General features: G+C 36.5%; 1 protein-coding gene across 9 annotated transcripts in view; it reads left to right on the top strand.

The window, feature by feature from the left end:
- Positions 1-22,235, top strand: part of EXOC6 (exocyst complex component 6) — an 88,616-nt gene that overhangs the window by 51,508 nt on the left and 14,873 nt on the right. For all 9 annotated transcript variants that reach the window (XM_027647755.1, XM_027647759.1, XM_027647756.1 and 6 more), the window contains 2 exons: positions 4,650-4,791; positions 12,543-12,616. In XM_027647755.1, the coding sequence (XP_027503556.1) occupies positions 4,650-4,791; positions 12,543-12,616 (216 nt within the window). The remainder of the gene's footprint in view (positions 1-4,649; positions 4,792-12,542; positions 12,617-22,235) is intronic.

Here is a 22,235-nt window from a genome sequence, read left to right as displayed (position 1 = left end):
TGCTCCAAGTAGAAGGTTGGACTAGATGATGGTGGTGGTTCATTCCTATGAACGTTTCTATCATTTGAATACTCAGCGTCATGTTGAACTGTCGAGGTAATAGGTGTCACGAGCACTGTGAATGTTGAATATTTTGTGTAGAAATACTTCCTGTTAATGTTGCATAGGTCTCAGTCTGCTGGTTATGCCATGACTAAGGACTAGCAAAATTTCAGCAAAGCAGAACACAGAAGCTGCGTGGAATTTGGAAGGTTATAATTTGAGAGTTATGCAGTTTTTAATGGTTCTATTTTCTAAATTCATAAGAATTGAGTCTTTTGAGATTATATTTACATCCTATTTTAAGTTCATGTTGCAGTTTATAGTACCATTAGATGCTCTGAATCAAATTAAAATTTCATTATACAGCCATTCATCTCCTGAAATAAATTGGATGATCAAATCTTTATTAAGGACCTGCCTTCTTTTAAGTTTAATTTTGAACTGTTAAGGAAAAATGTTACTTTCTAATTTCAGATGAGGTAATTTGAAATTATAATGGGTCTGTATATAAGTGCTTTTAATCTAAGTTTAGAATTAGCTGAAATTTTATTCTAGGTATGTGCCTTGTCAATACAAATATAATGCAAATACAAAGTTAGTACTGGACAACTCTTTGGAAAAGAGTGGCCTTTGAAAAACAACAGTTACAAATTACTTTCAATTAGGTATTTTTCATTGTTTCAGTAGCATTTGGGGCAGAGGCTGTAGGTAAAATTGATTCTTAAAAATTCCACTAGTGCTTTTAGTATACTTGTATTTTATCAATAGTTCAAAAATTGGATTTAGCTCCAACTGATAAAATCTGTACGTTTAATTTCTTTGCATTTTCAGAAAGAATGACATTTTCATTTCATATTATTAAATTAATTCTTCAGCTTAACATCTTAGATTTCTAACAGATAAGTTTTGTTATTTTCTTTTTATGCTGAGGATGGCAGTTTGTGTTATTTTATTGTTTCTGTGATTGGCAGCAAAAGTCTAATTTCACAGCTTGCAGTGGGGGCGGAGGGGTGGTGGTTTTCTGCAACCATATTCAAAAACTGTCAATCAACAGCTTTCACAGGCTACTTAGAGAATGAGTTTTCTTACTGATTTCTCCAAATGCTGCTTCATGCTGTCTTTGATTGGCACAGCCTGGCAGGGAGGATGGATGAATCTGTCACTGGCTGGTTAATTGTGTTGCTGGTCTCAGCCTGACATCAGGTCTTTGACTCCTAAGTGGCTCAATACAAAACAAATTAGCAGATTGTAGTCATATTTCTCATTCTATATGCTTTGACTTTGTTGAAATGCAGTCCATAAATCATATTGACTGACACCATAGTGAATGATGAAAGCTGCTTTTGAGACAGCTAGCATGGGTTTTAGAAAGCAGCACCGCGAAGGTGCCGTGGAAGGATGCATATGGCTGACCCTTTGGGAATTCCTAGGAGCCAAATGTCTCTTTACTGCAATTGTTCTTCGGAGAAAAGCTTTTGGGTCCTATAAAAAAGGATTTAGTATGTCAGCAAATTCTCTTTACAAGCTCCTTTGAAATATAAGAAGTTTGTCTAAGGGTTTTCTCTTTTTACAAACTTGTATTTCAGCAAAATGTGAAGGCTGGGTGAAAAAAACAGTTTCCTTTAACACTGTTAGCAGGTGTTTTTGCTTATAGAATAGAGTCCTTGTTACATTGGTTGAGTGGAAGAATAGGTTTTGTAGACAGCAGCAATTAGCATAGGCACAGCAGAGACAATAGTAGTGTCTCCAAATGGGAGGCAACTGGGGAGAATGTGAGAAGCCTGCTGAATCTCTGCATGCTCTTGAATATAGGTATTTAATTGCTAGATAACCACGGCCACCCCCACCCCCCTTAAAAATTAATAATAGTAATTAAAAAAACCCCAAACAACAAACTGGTAAATAAAAACATCAATAATGTTTTAAAACTAACTGGGATTTAATTCTGGAAAATAAATGTTATTGCTATGTTCATGAATCCTTATGTTTCCTCTTCAAAATGCTGTATGAAAAAATGGCGAGGAATTGATTAATTGGTAGATGGTGGAAATTGGGAAACGGATTTTTAACTAGATCTCATTTTTCAAACACAAATTTTAATTTCATCTTTTCTGAGTATCATACATCCAACGTATTTTGAACTGGGAAGCACTGAATTTTGAAGAGGATAACAGTATAGTTCACATTTATTTCAGTTAAAATTCAGCATTTTGAGAGGTATGTGTAGCTTCATTTTTTCTCTAAATTTGAGAATATTGAGTGATTTTATTGAGTAAGTATTAACTGTGTATAGTAAACTTCTATTATTTTTTGATATGTCATTTGAACAATAAGCCTGTAGTTCAAGTTACATAGTTGGAAATAGTTTATATGTTAGGATGTTTCCATTTTATGAAATGTTAAAATAAACATTAAATGTACATGTATTAATACTTATTTAAAGTCCAAGTGGCTTTAACCATGTCATTTCTGTATTGTAACCATTACCTTGTGCTCCAGTACTATTGATATTTGCCAGATTGTAACAATTAACTACACATGCTTGTTAGAAATATAAAAATCTGTCTTTTATTGAAGATAACAGAGGAGTACAGATTGTTTGCATATGAAATAAACTGAATGTTAAAATTTTTCGTGACAACCTATTAATCTGGTTGAACTTTTATTACATTATAGTGGCAGCATAAATAGGACATGGAGCTGATTTGATGGAGCAGTACATTAAACAGAGATGCACTAGTTGTTCCATTAAATCAAAATGACATTTCCATTAAGTATTTCAAATCTACTACACTGTAATTACATGAACTGTGGCCCATCGATTCCCGTTCTCACCTCCTTTTTTCCTTCCTTTTTCCCCTATTTTTTTTCTTCTCCCCCCCCCCCCCTCTTCCCCAATTCATATTGGTATTGTTCTGCTTGGGGAATAGAGCTACGTGTCTCCTGGTGTAATTACCGTTGGGTTTGGGAGACTTTTAAGCATGCTGTTCTTGCATTGTTTCTTACATTCCTTGTTGTCAGTTCATCTGTTTTGCTCAAAAATGTTATGTGCTTTTCTGAGATTTTCAATTAAGAAACTGACATCTCATTTTAGATATAAAGCTCCTAACAGTTCAAGGTGTCCTACTGCTAAAGAGGTATTAGCAACAGCCATTTAATGTTTCAGTGTGAACATGAGGAGAGTTGAAGGCTTTCCATTGTGTTCGCTACACAATTTGTTAATCACCTTTTAACAAATAATGGATTTTTAAAGTACAAAATATTTGGGGCCAAATCTGCTTTCTGTTATGAAAATTTTCTGTACATGAAAAGTCAATTATGTGAGCTAGTTGAGTTATTAAGGATAAGATCTGGCTCTTCAGAAGCTGGAGCAGAACTTTCCAAACTTTTTGGGACAGTGAACTGTTGTCTATTATAATCTTTCATTGCTTGTATGTGTTTCTGGGATTCAACAGTGAATTGCTTAACCTGACTTTGCAGAAAACAGCTGGGGAACCATTGGTTTAGAGAAACAGGTGTCATCACTTCACTGATGGATAGAAGTAAAAAATAGTGGTGTGTGCTCCAGTAGCTGTATTACATAATTGTGATTTATTTTGTGCGTGTTGTTACCTTTGTTTCAATATACATTGTAACATAGACGTCAATTGAAAAGCGAGGTTTAAGTACATTAAACTACAGAGATTCATGTAGTTGCATTTGAAAGCCAAGATCACTCTGCTTTAAAAGATGGCAGTGCTATGAATAGAATGGTGCCATCTGGTTCAGTATCTGGTCTTAAGTGGTTTTCTTAGCTTTAAGGTGGAATTTCATTATATTTCAATTTTTCTGTACTAAATTTTTAATAATTGATTATGGAGTTAATGTCTTTGTGTTTTGTTTTTTGGTCTCATGTTGGAAAATTTGTCTCAATTACATATAGATGATAAAGAGCAATGTTACTAGTGAGACTGTGATTGGGAAATTATTTCTATATTGTACAGCAGAGGGCTACATTTCATTTTGTAAGTAGTTGATTATTGACAGCACTGATTTATTAAGCGCTGAAAAAATGATGGATAAACATGAATATTTTAAATAATTTAGCTACAAGCTTTGAGATGGAATTCAAGCAATTAAAGTAACAATAATTAGCACAAACTGTTATGAGAAATGCCCCAACTCATAGCAATCGTTTTTGTTTATATAAAGTATGGGAGGTTTTTATTTACTATTGTTAAAAATATGCAGCATGTTGATTTTCATAACATTCTTGCTTTCATTCTGTTTGGGTTTAAAATATTTGAATAAAACCACAAAGCTATTCATATCTTCATATACTTCAGCAACTTATAATGTTTTGGAAAAGTCCTTGTATTCATGAAAACTGTTGGATTTATGGAAGAAATATCAATAATTGCTTTGACATATATTTAATCCAGTTATCCATTTGATCTAATAGAAACAAAGCTAACATGTCAGAGAAATAACAGGAAGTGTGATCTCTCTCCTAATCTAAATTCTGTATCATTAAGACTTTGAGTGTATATTGAAATCAAATCAGACAAGTAGTTCTTTAGTGACATATCATTTGTTTCTATCTTAAAACGTATTGCTTTTTCTACTAGGGAAAAGTGGCCCAGACAGCTTGCATGTCAGCCTGCCAGCATCTTTCAATGTCCCTAATGCAGATGCTACTGGACAGTGAATTAAAACAAATAAGCATGGGAGCAATTCAGCAGTTTAATTTAGATGTGATCCAGTGTGAATGTAAGTATATATTCCAACCTACATCTGTCTTAACACTGAAAAAAGTTAGATAATGTAAGTGATCTTTTTCCATAATGTACTAAAACTTTGTCTTTTATGAAATGATTAATATGACAGTATATCTTCTTGTAAAAATATTTATAAGTATGTTAAAATTTCTGGGAATTTTTTATAAAGTTTTTTTTAACTCAAGTGTGTGATTGAAACATACATTGTTTTTATTCCTAATGGGATCATAATCACTGTATCCAGTAAAGACAATAATTTAGTACAAAATTGCCCAAAACTTCAATATAAATATTATGTTCAAATTGTTAAGAAAAAAAAAGGTCAAATGTCTGTGAAATTTTAATTTTTGTTCTTGAGTTCATCTATTATGGTACAAATTTTAAATGTGCTGTTACACAGGGTCTCCTTACTCCTAAAACTGCTACTGCCTTACTCACCATGCAGAATACTAGTACTCATTTAGTGTACATCAGATGTTGTTTTATTCTCACCATTTAAAATATGGCATCAGAGTTATTTTATAAACTGGTTCAAGTTCAATCCAGCACTGAAGGCAGGATTAATTACCTCATGTTTTGCATAGAGCTCATAGTTGAGGGCGAGCTCTTAATCTGTATGAAGGAAGTTAATTCTGTGAATATAGTTTTAATTGTTTTATAGTTGATGACTGAGATACAGTGGAAAGACTGACTAGTGATTTTTTCAATGCATATTTTCAGATTCTTCTGCTCTGTTTTTTTCCAAAGTATCTTTTCTATTATGTATTTGAAGCATGGGCCTCGGTGATTTTGGTGACAGCTGTATAATGGGGCAGTTCTATAAGTTGTATCCTGAGGTTTTTAGTTTGGATATGTGAAAAAAATTGATGACTACTCAATTAGAAGCCACCTATGGGAGACTGGAAATTTGATTTCAAGCAATTTGATTAGCATCACAAAGGATTCTTGTGGGAGTCCAGGGACAGAGTTAAGGGGCATTTTTGACATTTTAACCATACGCTTGTCTTTCCTTCTCCTGCCTTTGTTACATTCCAGCTAAACTCTGTAACAGGTAGAGCAGGCATCTTTCTGACAGTCCTTCACTATCCAGCCCTAAGGCCTTTCAGTGCATGGAATGAACTGATGGGATTATCTGGGTCAGATTGAAAAAGTATTTGTGATTGTGACATTAAAATTTGTCTCGTGGTTGTACAAGTTGGCCAAACGTATCATGGTTTGACTTCTTTCGCTTTTAGTATGCTTGATGTTACAAATTTAATAGTCTTCTTGTCAGGTATGTGGGTAGGGGTATGTGTTTGTTCATTTGTGTAGTTTTCTAGATGTAAAAAAGATCCCAGTTGTAAAAACAGAAATTACATAGTATTCGTAATACTGACATCATAATAATTCATCTAGACAAGCTGAATTAGGGTACCCACTGAACAGTCATCTGCTAGTGTAACAGTGAAGTAAACTTACCCATTACCAAATTATTCAGTTTCTAATATTTAAAAAATCAGCTGTGAACAATGCAGTGCTTCAGTACTCTGTAAAGATTAACCATTTCACTATTTCACTCTGGGAGCATATGGCATGGACAGGACATGACAAAGCTTGGCCAAAATAAGACATTTTCAGAAAGCTAGTAACCTGAAGACTGAAACACTTTCTTTCCATCACTGTGCAACTATTAGCATGGGCTGTACAAAAGCAAATAGAATAAGCTTTACTTCTTCCTTTGTGCAAAGCTTTTCAAGCATGTTAGAAAAAAAAATTGGTTTTGCACAGAAACCCTTTGAATAGTTTAAATGTAATTATATAATTATTGTCAGGATAGTATGTTGCAACAGACGATGTTTTGCAATCTGTGGAATAAAGGATTGACACAAGATTTTGCTCAGACAGCTTTGCTGATGTGGTTTCATTCATAAGGTCCATCACAAGCACATTCCCGGCCTCGCTGTGATGCCTGTGATTTATGTTCTTGTTCATCACCCTCCCCCAGCTTTATTCTTTGATGCTTTGGGATTAATGGATACGACAGTGACATTTCAATTAGTGCTTAGAGTGTGCATATAATTCACAACTGTTGGGTAGTTTTCTACTGTATTGTATACATGGGTTTGACACTTTACTTCTAGACACAGTAGAGTATACTCATGCATTTTGAACTGTGAAGTTAGGTGAGATGTAGAAAGTTATGAATATCTGAAGATACGTTTTTAAAAATTCTTGGCAATATTCTAGATATTTTTTCTGATCTTTAACATTGTAATTTTATTCTTTCTTGTATGAACTGGAGAGATCTAAATAAAAGCAGAAAATGTGATTACCTGTCAGGTTTTTTTCTTTTCCATTAAAAAACAATCAACAGTCCAAGCAACAACCCAGCGATCTGCTAATGAGCAGCAATCTGTTAAAGTCAGTAAGTGCTGAAGTTCTTAGTCTTCACAGTGAATAGGTAGAATGATGTGGACTTCCAAGAAAGGAAGGTGGAAGGGAAGGAAGTGATCTGGTGGTGAACTGCGATTTCATTATCCTGCACTAAATTTCTGTGCAGTGTAGTACCTATAGTACCTAACTTTAAAAAGCAGAGCAGAAAATCTGGAAGCATCTGGTATTTTTACTTAACAATAGTAGTAGCATCAGCTGGTCTTCTTTAATGATTCATTTAAAAAAAAATGTGATCATCTTCTTGCTCTTCTTCTAACAAGTTTTTTGGTTTCCTTGCAAACATTCCAAAAGCTTTCAGTTTGATTTTAGTTTGTCCTGTTCTAATTGAAGTATTTCTCCACTCTCTCTACATATTTTGTAGCCTAGAGTGGTGTTTTACCTCCATATTTTACACCACTCTTTATCAGTGGTTATCTTCCAGTAGGGTGATTAGGATTCTTGGAACAGTGTTCAGAAAACAGAACATACAGGTTCCACTGAATAATATCCAAAGTATAGTCTTTTGCTTGGACATTACATTTCAGTTCCCCATTTTCAGGAGGAAAATGGGTTGGGAAGGGGAGGCTATTTGCTATTTCTTGAAGATGAAAGTCAAATGTGGGCTGCTGTATCTCACTTTACAAGAAGAAAGGTGTGTATAATAAAAGAATAGCTTTTCAGAGACATCATCCAGATCTACATACCTTACATCAGCTTTTTATTAAGGAATTAGAACTTGTCAGAAATTCTAATTTTTGGAAGAGCTAAATGTAATTTTTATAATTTATGCATTTTAACATTGCTGAATTGTGAGGCAGGATGAATTGGCAGAATGAAATATGTTTGAGTGGGTGTCTGTCTTCACCTAAATATGATTCTGTGCAAGGAGGAAAAGGTTTGGGTCCTGCCTATAAATAAGCATGGGTTAGTGAAGAATTAGTGCAAAGCAGGATGCTGTGTATCTTCCTAATCAGCCCTACATAGGGGCTTCCTGACAGTCCCTCCTTTTTCACCCAATGTGTGGAGAGCTGTGGTTTCCAAGAGAAAGTGGTATCTTGACCAAAGTGCTCTCTGTGGAGTGTACACAAAGGTAATCTCCAGGTGGGCATGCCGGAAGCTGGGGAACCCAAATCCTGTTTTTTCATGAAAAGGCACTATATTCTCCTCTGGAGGCCCCTCACTTTACCTGCCACCTCTTCCCTCTGGGAAGCCAGGTTAACTTAACTCACTTGAGACCATCCTTCATCTGCCGGTCACATATGGCAGCACGGAGTGAGGGGAAGCAGCCGATCTTGCTGGTGCTGGGGCCAGGGCTGGGGGCTGCTGCCTGGCCAGCTGGCAGCTCCCTCAACAAGGCTCCCCTCCAGGCGTGTTTGAACAGCTGGAGCATCCAACAGGGCTGCAAAGTGGCTGCTGAGATTGTCACCTGATTCTCCACTCTTCCTTTAAAAATACATTTGTACCTTTACTGTCCTGCCTGTGAATCAGTGCTATGAGACTGAAGTAAAACTGTCCTAATTTAGCTTTTGATTCGAAGTCTGGACTCTAGTTTTTAATTTCTGCCATTGAGTGGCAAAGCTGTTTGTCAGGAATTAGGTACAGAATTCCCAGACCAGCAGAAGGGCACAACCAGATGATGTCTAAAAGTTGGGGGTTTGAGAGACTAAATGAAGAGACCTGGTAATATATCTAGATTTTTGTGGAAATTCAGTACAATTTACAGGGAAAGAAGTCTTAAATTCCATTTAGCAGACACAGCCTTTTTCTTAAGATCTCCATTAACACACACACACACATATATATATAAAAATCACATATATCCTGTACACAAAATATAATTAAAAGATCAAAGCAAAATCTTCAAAAGAAAATGGACTGAAGTAATCTTAACAATATTTACATTTAACATTAATAGTGTATGTGTTACCTCACAGCCTGTTTTTGTGTTACTACATATTTTTTTCATTAGATCCTACCTTCTTTATATTCCTAAACTGCTTGTTATATGAAGTATGTTGAGATCCTACATACTGAGGACACATATTGTGCCAAAGATCTTGTTCTGTATATACAGGAAAGGTCTACACAGTATCAGCAAAGTGAAGGGAGAGAAGATATTAACAAAAATCTTGTGAATACCAGATTGATGTAATGTGTATTTTCAACTGATCTTTCCCAGACATTTAAGTCTGTGATTCAAACTGCCAAGCAACCAATTGTTTCTCCCTAAAAATAACCGTTCAGTGGTGATCTTTGTATTTCATTCTCCTTTATGATAAAATTCCTGAACGCTTTTATGCACAGTAAAACAAACAACCAAGCAGCCCCCTACCCTTCCAAATCCTCTTTAAACCTAGAATGATTGTAGGGGGTGAAGATTTTAAAGGATGTATATATGACAATGTTTCATTACTATCTGAAAAAGGACCCTTAGGACAAAGACATTAAGAATGTTAATCCTGTTCTTATAATATCTTCCTAAAATGCTGTGCAGTAGAAAATATTTAATTAGCTTTGTAAAATTGTTAGCAAACTTAAAAGCCCTGAGCTGAGGGCGGAGGGGAAACTGTCTGACCGTTACCATAAGTAGATTATCTTTTTGCCCTTTGAACTCATGAAATTGTAATAATGAAACAAATTCTACTGTCGTCACCTGTCAAAGTGATCCAAATGTGAGAATAAATGCTTGTACTATGATGAGTGTCCCTGATGTTGTAAATGCATTCACTATATAAAATTCTAGGTAAAGAGAACAAAACTTATACAATAATTAAGTTTGGTACATTGTTTGCTTGTTGTTCTATAACTGTGATGATAGTAGGTGCTATGTATAGAAACTAAATCATTCTGCATTATTTAATGCATTAGGATAAATTCCAAACTACCTTAGCCAGATGAACTGCAGAAAAGATGCAAATATTTACCCTGTGGCATGTAAGAGTATCCCACTGTAGGAAGGTACCTCCTGAACTGTGTAGTGCCAATAGCTAACTGAAACGATTTTCCGTAGGTCACACTTTTCAGTCATGTTTACTTTTCGGATCTGTGTCCCTTTCTTTGCCATTGACCTTCCTTTTCCCAGTGCTACCATTGTGGAGTGGCTGGAGGAGCTCAGACTGTAGTGGAGGAAGCCGGTCTCAGTGTACTGTCTGTGAACAGAAAGTTATACAGAGTCAGATACAGATGGACCTTACTTTCAAGAGTAGTAAGGCTTCTCCTTTCTGATTTAAGAGGTCTAGAAAAGACCCCTTCTGACCATCAGACTTATCCTCCTTATTAGTGTGCTGCCATAGCTCACAACTCATGTATCTCTTTTTAGCTCTTTGTTATGGAGCTTTGCTTGGAGTTCCCTGCTATATGTGGTGTTCCCATTTCAAACACTGTGTTTGGCTGCCCACAGAGGCCAGCCTGGCTGTCCCTGAACAAAGGGTGGTCTCAGTGGCCATGAAATACCTGCAGAAGGCAGCCATGTGGACCTGCAAGCCTTTAGCCAAGGCTGTTCAGAAGGGTGCTTGCGTAGGCATGGACATCTTTTGTTGTTCTCTGGTTTGGTGGTTGTACAGGCTGCTTTCTCCTTGCTGCTTTTAAAGAGTTTATTATTAGAAAACTCTATCTATAAAATGCTGAGTGTAGGATATGCTTTTTCTACTGTTTTTTATTTTTCTTAGTTTTTATTTTAAAAGCGTCTTTGCGGTCGATTAAAATTCCCCGAAAACTCCCCTAGAAAGTTGATGTTACTTATAAAGTAGGAAAACTAGACAATTTAGAATTCAGACTTGAATACAGTAATCAGTGAGCATTTGACAACTGCTATTAGTACTTGTCTGAGACATTACAGAGATCTCTCTAGGGTGTTTGATTGCTATTTTTTATTTCTTTACTTGATGAAGAAGTATTACAGTTTAATTCATTCTCCTATTACGTGACTCTCTTAAAAAATTTTTGCACTACTGTAATACAAGTAATAAATTCTGCCTCTGCTGGTAAAGCTGTTACTCTGATACTATATTCATCTGTTACTAAGCTATTCTTAATTATCCTGAGATGGTCTTATTAATTTCTTGTACCATTTAAGTAAGAGTCTGTATTTACAATTGTATTCCATATAATCTTTTTTTGGACTTGTGAATAGTCTGTCTGAATTCATTAGTCTACTTTAAGTTAAACCCATACAGTCAGAAGTAAATGGTCGAGGCCATTATTTTACCATTGTGTTAGCTCAGACACCAATGTTTTTCTGGATTTTACTTTTACTTAATCTAAATTTTCTAACTAGCCATTTAAAAAAATATGTTAAGGATTTCATTGTACTACATGTTACTAGGAGTCCGTGTGGCATAGTAGAGCTTAGCTCTGGATCTGAAAATTTTTTGGATGCATATGTTCTGTTTCCTCTACTGCTGAATGACCAGTTTCTCAGAGTTGGAAAAAAATGTTACCTTTCACTGCCTCAGATGATACTTCTCTAAAACTCTTGCAGTAGTACCTACTTTGTTTTGTTAAGAACTCTGACTGAAGGGCATAAGAAAAATACTTTTAAGTTCTTTTGAAATAAGATATCTTACCTGAGTGGTGATGTGGGGCAGTGGGTGTTTGTTATTAACTTGTGACTGGGATAATAACAACAAAAATTGTATTTATTTTTAAGTTTGACATTTATTGATCATTTTCTGATTTAAACAATAGCTTTCTTTCATTACTGTGTTACCATTTTATGTATTTTGAATATAGTTTTGCCTTTCGATTTTGACAGCCTTTTTTTGGGTTCAAAATGAGCAAAGTTCATTACTGATAAATGGGCTAAAAGGCGTGAACAGGCATTTCAGCTCTGTTCTGACTGTGGCACGTAGAGCTTTCTACCAGTTGTCTACACATTAAACTAACTCCCACCTTAGTGTTTTTCCTTTATTGCTGTTTGGCTAGAGGTGAAGTTTTTATAGCATGAATGCTGTAACAAAAGCAGATGTTTGAAAATATGTTGACAACCATGGAATTGGTATTATTTCAAAATTCTTCAGTAATCGTGCACCTCAGGCCAAAAAATATGTTAGTTTCTGTGGTTGTAGCATTGCTACTGGGTTAGAATTTTAAGTAAAATTTCTAGTAATACTCCTAAAGGTATTATTCTTTTGAATTACTGTAAAAATTATGGAAAAGTTGTTTGTTAGTTTGTTTAGTTTTAATCACTATGAATTATTAGTTTAAACTAATCCAGTGAAAGTAGTTTCATTTTAATGATAGCTATCATTTATATTGAATAGAGTTTGATTTTCTGTTACATTTAAAAAAAAATAAATTTACATCCGTAATATTTTAACCTTTTTTTTCCAGTGTTTGCTAGTTCTGAGCCTGTGCCAGGATTCCAGGGAGACACCCTGCAGTTAGCTTTCATCGACCTCAGACAAGTAAGACACTAGTTTGGTGTTTTTTATCCTACTAATTTCCCCTTCTGACCAATGCTGAAGTTATTAAATTCAAGAACCTTTCATGTTTTTGCATTCCCATGTAATTAGTTGTGAAAAGCAGTTATTTGAAGTGTTATTAGTGGCACTATTCCCTGTAATTTAACATAAAACTGTTTCTCCAATGTGTGGTTAGGGGGCACTGTGCTACTGGTGGTACTGTTACATGAATATTAGATTGAATTTTGGTCCTGAAAATTTTGTAAAGATCTCGTGATGTCTTTTTGCAAGAGTGTACATGTTATCCTGGTGTGTGCTGGCCTGATTCCATTCTGAGCATTTGCTTCTGTCTGTACAACTACTGCCTGGATAGCAGAATCAGGCATGATATTATTTAACATTTCCTTTCCTGAATTTGTTACACAGAATTCTTTCAAACTGTTCGAAAGCAGCTTTATTCTAGCTGGCTGATCTTTATTCTATAAATTTAATTCTAAATACCGTAATATTGGAAGTGCTTTTCCACAGATCTTGCCAAAAGGAGGGTTTTTCCAGACTGAAATCTACTCAAAAATCTACTAAAATCCAATTTGTAAATTTGGACACTATATCCACCCATAGCAATTGATTTTCAAAACCTTTTCATGCTTGAAGTTAGCTTTTACAAAGGATTTATTATTTCACAAAATTGTAAGTATAAGTGTTATCTAAATAATTAAATTAATCATTAACTGCTTTCTGCGGATGTTGGTGATATTTTTCAGCTTCATTATGAGCCTGTCAAAGTCACCAGAAAAGAAGAGAAAGTAGAAAGAATTCCATACCAAATTATCTATATAGTAAGAATATTTTTGTTTTTAATAGTTTAGTAGATTTTTCACGGCAAGATTATTAAAAGACATTTCAGAAGGGAAAATTCCTGAGGCAAAATATTCCAGTTTCTCCTAATAGTTAGAAAGGACTTCATTAAACTGTCTTCTTTAATGAAAAAGTTAAAAGGTAGAGGTTTCTGTTAAATTCTCACAGTAATATGTCAATGAACAGTATCTACAATGGGATAAGTGTGGACTACAGATCATGAGGAGGGATTTGTTCATGTGATATTTGTACTTTAGGAGTTCCAGAATTCAGCACGTAAAGATGCACTATGCCAGACTTCAAATACCACAAGTTTTGCCTTGACTAGCGACCTTCCTCTTTTGGATTCTTTTTTATTGTCTTTTTACTGTCAATGTTAAAAATGATTAAACATCTTCAAATTTGTACTTAGATCATTTTAGTTGAAGGGAAAGAATGCTGAGAGATTTTGGCACAATTTCTGTCATCCACCTAAGTGGTATAAATCCTTGCAGAGTCTGCATTTGTTTCAGGGGAAATCATGATTTCCAGCTGTGAAGGAGGGCTGGGTGTGTACATACTTGCTACAGGAAATAAATGGGGTTTTATGTTTTAAACACTAACTGTTGAGTGTGACACATAAATAGGTATTATGTTGCTTGTGACAACTCTCAGTTTACGTTAGCAACTTGCAGTTCTCTCAAACACGTTATAGAGTATGTCATGAGTCTGATTTCAGATACATTTAAACAGGAAAAGTCTCTTTATTGGGTTGCAGTTGGAGCTCGTATATGTAGAATACTTCTAGTATATTTGTTTTGGTTTGTTTTTTACTATATTTCTGTGTGCATCACCAAAAGGTATTGTAGGCACACGTTAAAAACTTTTATCATTTAGTAAGGATTTTCAATACTTTTCCTCTTTTCCTTTTTTGTGATCTATTTCTATCTTAATAGGGTGGATGACAGTTCTTTTCAAGAATACTTAGAAAGCCAACAGAGCCTTTTTCAGAAAGTTCTTATAAAAGGTCATGCTTCTGTTTTTTAGTTTGAATTTGATACTTCTTCATGAATTGCAGGATATGAAAGATAAGGAAGTAGGTCCAGTGGTCAGGTTTTACCTGCCCACCCGGACTGTGCCCTGAGGTCAAACTCCTGATATTCGCTGTTTGGTACAGAGGAGCTGATGACAGGTAGGGGCTGATACAAGGGGGAAAGCTTGAACCGTATCAAAGCTAAAAGGCAGGAGATTTGGGACTCAGTGAGAGACTGTAGCTAAAAGATGGATCAGCAGGATTGCCCTCTTCTTAAAGAGCAGCTGACCTGCAAGGGAAAAGACTTTATCGTCCTGCCAATCACATGGTTGCTAATGGAAGCCAGTTATCTCAACAACAGCTTACTCTCTCTCTGTTGTACTAGTGCAATGTGTAAGATTAATGAGGATTGGGCAGTAGAATATTATAGCATGTTTTACTAAAGAAGTGAAGTCACTTACAAGGAGCCAGCTTGGAAGACAGAGGGAAGAGCTACACTTGGATGATTACCATAGAGGGAGGGGCAGCTTTGAAAAGAATTGACGTAGGTATTTTCAACCTAACAGTTCCTGATCCTCTGTCTTTCCCTGAAGACAATGTATAGACAGCATGTTGTCCCCAACAAGACCACTTTCCTGCTTCCTTCTTCCCTCCACAGACACAGAGAAGCAAACACAAACAGCTGGCCTGAGAAAGTTGTGTCTAAGAAGAGAACAGTAGGTAGTAGCAGGAAGCTCTTAAGAGACCAGGAATCAAGAAAGGGCAAGCACTTAACAATGAGCCACCTCTTTCTCCTTATTCTATTCTGCATTTATGCTCTTGTCATACTTAATATGCTCCTTAAAGATCTTTATAATCTGAAAAAAAGTTAGTCAATAAAGATTTCTGTGCTATTTCCATAACGACAGTATCTCAACATCTTACAGAGGTGACTTGGTGTGGTTGGCTAAATCACACATATTGAATCACATGGCCATGATCATATAAAAACCTGCAGTTCCAGCTAGTTTAGCAGGTAGAAAATTGGGAAAGATTCACGGTTCTGTACAGCTGCTAGTAACTGTGTCATGCCTTATGCCACTTGTCTCAGCGTATGACCTGAGATCACACCTATGTGCACACTTTGCTCCCATTTAAAGCCACTAAGGCACAGGTCATCTCAACAGGGTGATGTGCTGCTGTGAAGGTGACCAAGCTCTCCTGCAGCCTGCATTGCTCTCTGAAGACCGTTTCTTGCTACTGCCTTTACAGGGAGCCTGGGTAAATAGTGCAGCGTCCCAAAGTGAGGTGGAAGGAACTTTGGGGATTTCGCTACCAATTCAGATCCTAGGTTAATTGGAATTAACCTTCAAAAATAAACAGGTTTTAGTTTGTTCTGCTTGAATTAGTCTCTGAGGAAGCTCAGCCTCTGACATGAATTTGTTTTTTCCTGGTTATGATCTGTTCTTTAGTGCCTAAAGACTAGGGTTACAGTTCTGGAATGTGAGGTAGTTTCTTGGATGTCCTGTATACTTAAATACTGTGAGGAAAAGGCCTGAATATTACAATTTGTGTATTATTCTTTGAAGAGCCAGTGTAGTGTGTAGTGGACAAGAACAATAACCTTGTGGTAGGCCAAGAGGTCAACAGTTGCTGTCCTAAGCTGAATGTCCTGATTCTTAACCAACTGGCTGGTAACAAATACCTGTTCTTGAAATCAAATAATTTCCTGCAGAGATATAACCTAACCTGCAAATGTAGCTTCACTTTTTTTCACTTTGACTTCACAAGTTTTTCCTGGTGTTTCTCTCCCCTATGAGCATTGCTTACAGACTTCTTCCTCCACTGTTTATATGAAATAAGTACTATGCTAGCTTGATGATTGTAGAATTTCCTTATTTTGCTGGGGTGAGGAGAACTGTGTCTCGTCTGTACTCTTTTGGCACTGAAGTACATGTTAATAGCCTCCAGTTGCTGTCAGTGTTGGTCCTGCAACAGGGGCAGCAGTTTCAAGTGAAAATAATCATATGCTGTTAGTAACCCCTGAGTTAGGCAACCACAGTAGCAGTATCTCCCTCCACATGGCAACACAGAGTTTACAGACTGATAGTGGTGTCCCTTAGACTGGGAGGCCAAGGGCTGTGAATGACAAGGTCCATAAGTTCTGCATATTCATGGGGGAAAATCTTGGTGATTTTCAGCAATTTCTGTTTGCATTTTCTCAATGTTAGGGATAGACACAAAGTCATAATGCAATCAATGTGATTAATATACAGAATAATGTCCCATGGAAACATTAGAAGATACGTTTTTGTCAGACTTCTGATTAAGCATGTGGATAAGCACTTCTATGAGCTCAAGTTATCAGCAGTACACAATATGTATTCCACCTGAAAATTGATACCTGATATTTAAAAGTATAATACATTTTCTTCTCATTCCAAAGCATTGTTTAGTTTCTTCGGGTGCTTCTCCATTTATTTTGTAATGTGTTTTCTGGTGAGAAGTATTGCCAACCTTCTGAACTCTAGTGTTATGTGTAACAAATGCAAATGTAAATTTATTTGAAAGGGAAAATTCCTGCTACTACTTAATATAGCCCTCCTCTTTCTTCTTTGCTTCTTATTCATTACTGAGAGATAATATTGTCCTTCTGATAAACTCAGAAGTAACTCGTTGTAGGTAGAAACTGTGTAATAGATCACTGAGCTTTAATCCCAGCCACAGGATTTTCTGCCGCTAAAGGCCGGCTGACAGCTCAGTCTTCCCTACTGTTTTGTTTGCAGTGTTTAATTTGAATTAATTTCCTGTGGTAGTAACTGTGTTTCAGCTCAGGCTTGTCTCAGATTCCCCCAGCATGCAGCCTACCGAGGCTCTTGCCATCTGTGTTCCCTGTGGAGAATGCTCTTGAGCCCTTCAGTAGACCTTAGAGAATAAGTTGCAGCCTGTTGCCAAACCTGTCCACCATGACTCTTGGAGATTGAGGGCTCTAAAGGTGTGCTATGGCTCCCTTCACAGGCTGCCAGCCCACAGAGTGCCAAGGCTTTGAAATTAATGTGGTACACCCACCCCTGGCCTCTATTCCAAAAAGGAGGCTTGAACTGAAAAAAACATCAGGATTTTCCAAGAGAAAGAAATTCCCAACAGTATGTTTAGGAGTAAGTCTTAAAAACTTCAGAGTTTGAAGATAAAAGTAAGCCTTTCTTTCATAAGGCAACAGTTTGAATTTTTAATTAGCAAGTAGTACAGAACATTTCATCTTTTGCTTCCTGAGGGAAATGGTTGCTGAGACTTTCATCTTCACAGAGGCTCTTTCACAATGCTTACTGATCCCTTTCCCCCCGTTATGCACTCCCCAGGTTCTCTGAACAAGCAGGGGAGCAGGTTACATCTGTAACATGAAGCCCAGCCTCAGGGTGCTATGTAATGGGATTTATGCTTCTCCAGTTTTCAGTGCAATGCTGCTTATTTAGCTAAAGAAAGGAGCTCAGATTTCAGACAGCAACAAAACAGGAGTTCCATCTCCCTGGATTTCAGAACACAGATCCTCACTTTTCCAGGGAGGAAGGCAAGTCTCTTGCTGGCCTTTCCCTTCTCTGTAAATTGACTTGGCACTAAGGCAGGAGGGCTTGAGGCACACTGTGAGCAGAACAGGGACACTTCAAGGTTCAGTATCTCATGTATTTGCATCATACAATGACAGCATGCATATGGATCCCTGTGTTCAAAATGACACAGTTATTTGAGTATGACTGCAAGCAAAATGTGTGTTATCTGGCTTGCAGTGGCAACACAATGTTTTTTCAGAGTACTATATTCTTACAAGTAAATGGGAATTCTTCACACAAATGTGGCTACTTGTTTGTAAGCACTTAAATTCCCCAATGGAATCTCTTACTTTTGATTTCTCCTTTTCAGCTAGATTCTCAGAAGCCTGTAGTTAAATCACAGTAGGATCAGATCACAAGCTGTGTGTGTAGATACTTGCGAGGAAGATCTCAATCAGTGCTCTGTACACAGAAGCAAACCAGCTCATTACTGAGATGGGATTTATACCTGCCAGCTGGTAAGAATTAGGAAGCTTTGGAAACAAATGCACAGAAATTAACAGCGGGTGGTCGAAAACAAGCATGGCTTTGGATACACTATCTTGATAAGGATTTGCAGAATCAAAGCAGGGTGGCAAGCCAGTCATTTCCTGGCAGTAAGTATTCCTACCCTGTTACTGCCAGAAACTAAAAGCACACATGCCAGATATTAGGTGTACGTGTGTTCCTTGGGACATTAAATCAGTCATCAAATTCAATGCAAAAGAGATTGTATCCAGTTCATCTGAATGCCCCTTTTTCAGCAGAGAAGTTCAAATAGCACGCTGATCATCGACAAGCTTTTTGCTCTAGATCCTGGCTTACTGACAGGGGCACACCTTGAAAACAGGTTTGGAAAACTCAGTGTACAAATGCTGTTACTTCAGTAGATCTATCAATATCTCACTTAACTAAAATGATGTACATATGGCAATTTAGCTACAAGATTCACTCTTCCATCTATGGCAAAAGCCTTACCAGTTTCTCCAAAGGAAACTATAGTAGATTGTGCATAAAAGGCTATGAGGTGTATAATGCTTAAACTGAATGTTATCTCTTAATTGGCAGTAAAGAATGCTGTAGTTACATAAACTATGGAAATTAGATAAGAAAATAATTTTCTTATGTTTTTTTAAACTAGTTCATTTAAGAGATACAATTCTCTTAGTTCTCCACTTACCAAACTATATACATGCAAGAATTAAATGAGCTCACAAGAAATCTGTACTGTGTATTTAGAAAATTACAGAACTTGTGAAGTACTGGCTCAGCTTGACTTAGAAACCTGCAGATAACAACCTTTGAATAAGAACATAAACCTTAGTTGAACAAGAGGGGATTTTTTGTTGTTGTTAGGTGAATTTATAACTTTTGAAACTGGGACAGGAAATGGCAATTGTTGATCTCATTTGTCATGTACAGGTGAAACACTTGGCTTAGAGCTGTGCAGGGAAGTTTCATCTTCTAAATACTTCATCATAGAAATCACTAAAAGCTTCATTGAGAGGTTGATCAAAGCAGAAATTAAGAAAAAAGAAAAAAAGAAAAGAAAAAGAAAGTAGGCAAAAGCTGCTGTCAAGACTATTTAGGTGGATATATCTGAGTCCCTATCTGAATACTACCAACTGTCACGTTTAATCAGCTTTCAGCTCTTCCTCTTGGTCATCAGTACTTTCGCAAGACACGGTTTAGAAATAGTTAATCAATTAACTCAAAACCTACAGAGCTGTTGTTATGATGAAAACTTCATATCTCTGGAAAGCTTTTCTGTTCAAGAAAGCTCATCCTGTAGTTACAGAGGAAATTCCTGTAAAACTGTGACCTAAATGGCAGTAAATTGTATCCCGCCTTGGTAGTTGAATTGAAATTCCAAGTATAACCTGTACATAATGCCAGCACCCCAATGCTTCAGTTTTCTTGGGCAAGATACTAAATTTCTTCAATAACTGGCATGCTATGTGTCTGGAACACTTTATGAAGCAGTCATTGCCAAGGACATTATGAGAGAAGGCACTAAATAAACTTTATCTAGAGGAGGTTTTATTCTTTTGAAGAAGGACTTGTTGGTAGAAAAGTTCGAGAAGCTTCCCTTTTAGATAATTTCTTGATTAACAAGTCTAAGTTGATCTGTGTGCCTATTATATTTGTAAATTCCTATGTACTGCTCCTTTGAGTCACTGATATACACCCCATTCAGTGGAAGTTATTCAGAAAAATTAAGTTTCTCTCTAGTTTTCTTCTGCTATCAATTGTGCTCCTATCCAACCCTTGCCTTTTTCTTTGTCATGTAAGAAATTATGTACATGCAAGGAAGGAAGACTTAGGTGCACGACTTCCCTGAAGTTTGTGAATACATTATTTCAAGCTGTTGTCTTGCTGCTGACAGCTGGTTGCTGCAGGATCTGTACCATTGTGTCTGGGCCCTTCTGTAGCCCTGAGCTGGTGGATGGAGTTCAGTTTTGAAGCCCCCCATCTCTACAGCAGTTCCTCTGAATCCTGTGAGCGGTATGTGGTTCCTATGAGTAATGAATGAACATTGCTAATTGAACAAACAAAAGAAGAAAATTATTGGTTTCATTCAAGTTACGTGTTCTTTATATTCTCTTGACATCTGTAAGTCCTAGTCTCCCATCAAAGAGCCATGGGACTGGTAGCTGCATTAGCATATTCAGTAATTTCTGCCCCAAAATTGTTTACGTTCTCCAGCCTTAGCTAAACTGGTAGTATCACTGGTATGTAGTATGTACTGGGCAGGGTACTAATGTAAAGGGTACTAACCCTTTAACCCTACAGATTTGCCTTCAGTATTTTTTTCAGTTGCATCAATCAACATACATTCCATTCTTTCTCTAAATTATCTGTCAATCATAAGTGGTGGACAAAATATCCTGGGTTTTTTTCCTTTTGCTAATTTCTTCTGTGAAAAAAAACTTAGTCCATCTCATCTTTGGAAGTCACTGTAGAGCAAATGTAAAGCCCAGTAAAATCAAGGGAATCCTTTACATCAAGAAAACAAGACTTGTTCTCTGCTTCAGGACAGTAACAACACAACAAAGGAACTGCATTGCCATAGCATGGCAATGACTTGAATTAGTGAAATGTAGTTAATGAATGTTTATTCATTTGGATCATAGTGTCTTAGAAAAAAAGATCATATGTTCAAAAGTGCTTGTACAGGATGCACCATAATGTGACAGTGGTCTTCAGCCGGGTTTTTTATAACTGCAGAAATACAAATTAAAAAGTATTTCTTTGTGTAGCTGACTGCCTCCAGTCAGTCAGTGAAATTTAGGAGATGAAGTTAGCACAAGAATATTAATAGTTGGCAAAAGAAATCATTAAATTTCATGCTGTTTTGTAATAACTGGTTTCTGAATGAAGTGAACTATATAAGCAATATGACCGAACCAGCATATTTTTAGGCACAACTTATCATATATGTTAACATTTATGACTCTTATGGGTGTGTCAGCTGTATTATATTACAAGTTGCGCTATTTTAAAGAATATTGAAATAACAAATAAAGTTTATAAGAAAGATTCACATATAGGTGAAATATGTGTCAGAACTTAAAGAAAAACTCTTCCAAAGGATTTTCCCTAGAGCATTTGTAGCAAAGGAACAGTGCAACTGAGAAGACCCTGCAATTATAGAAAGTGTGATGGTGGGGAAAAAAGAGTGAATGATAACAGCAATGAAAAAAAAAAGAAAAAAATCAAAATATGGGTAGGTGAAAGCAGTAGCTGATGGGGAGAAAAGACCGTAAAGGTATGGGATGAAGGGGGAAAAAAGGGAAAAAGTAGATTCGTGTCTATACATGTACTTTATTGTTATCCTTTTCTTTCTGTGTTTATCATTTTCCATGATTTATGCTGGACTCATTAAGAAGATTTCTCTTTTAAACAACAAAAATTTGAAGAGATGTTTTTACCCAAAGAAAAGAAAGGACTTTCAGTACACAGTTAATGTCCATGAAACCATCGGATTGCCTTGTTCCCAGGAGAACGCAAGCTTTCCCGGTTTCAGTAGTGTGCCTCCAGGAATTCGTTCCAGGAGGACACACAATTAGCCCGTGCTCTTCCAAAGTGCACAGTGTAACACGATGCAGTTAAACCAGAAGACAGTTTTCATCTTTTGACCCTGTGTCAAACATGTCAGTTGAGTAGCTTACCTGAGAAGAGAACA

Source organism: Corapipo altera, unplaced genomic scaffold, assembly GCF_003945725.1.
Source record: "Corapipo altera isolate COAL_440 unplaced genomic scaffold, ASM394572v1 56, whole genome shotgun sequence".
Taxonomy (NCBI): Eukaryota; Metazoa; Chordata; class Aves; order Passeriformes; family Pipridae; genus Corapipo; species Corapipo altera.
Note: the sequence above shows the minus strand (reverse complement) of the source record. Positions and strands in the feature narration are given on the sequence as shown.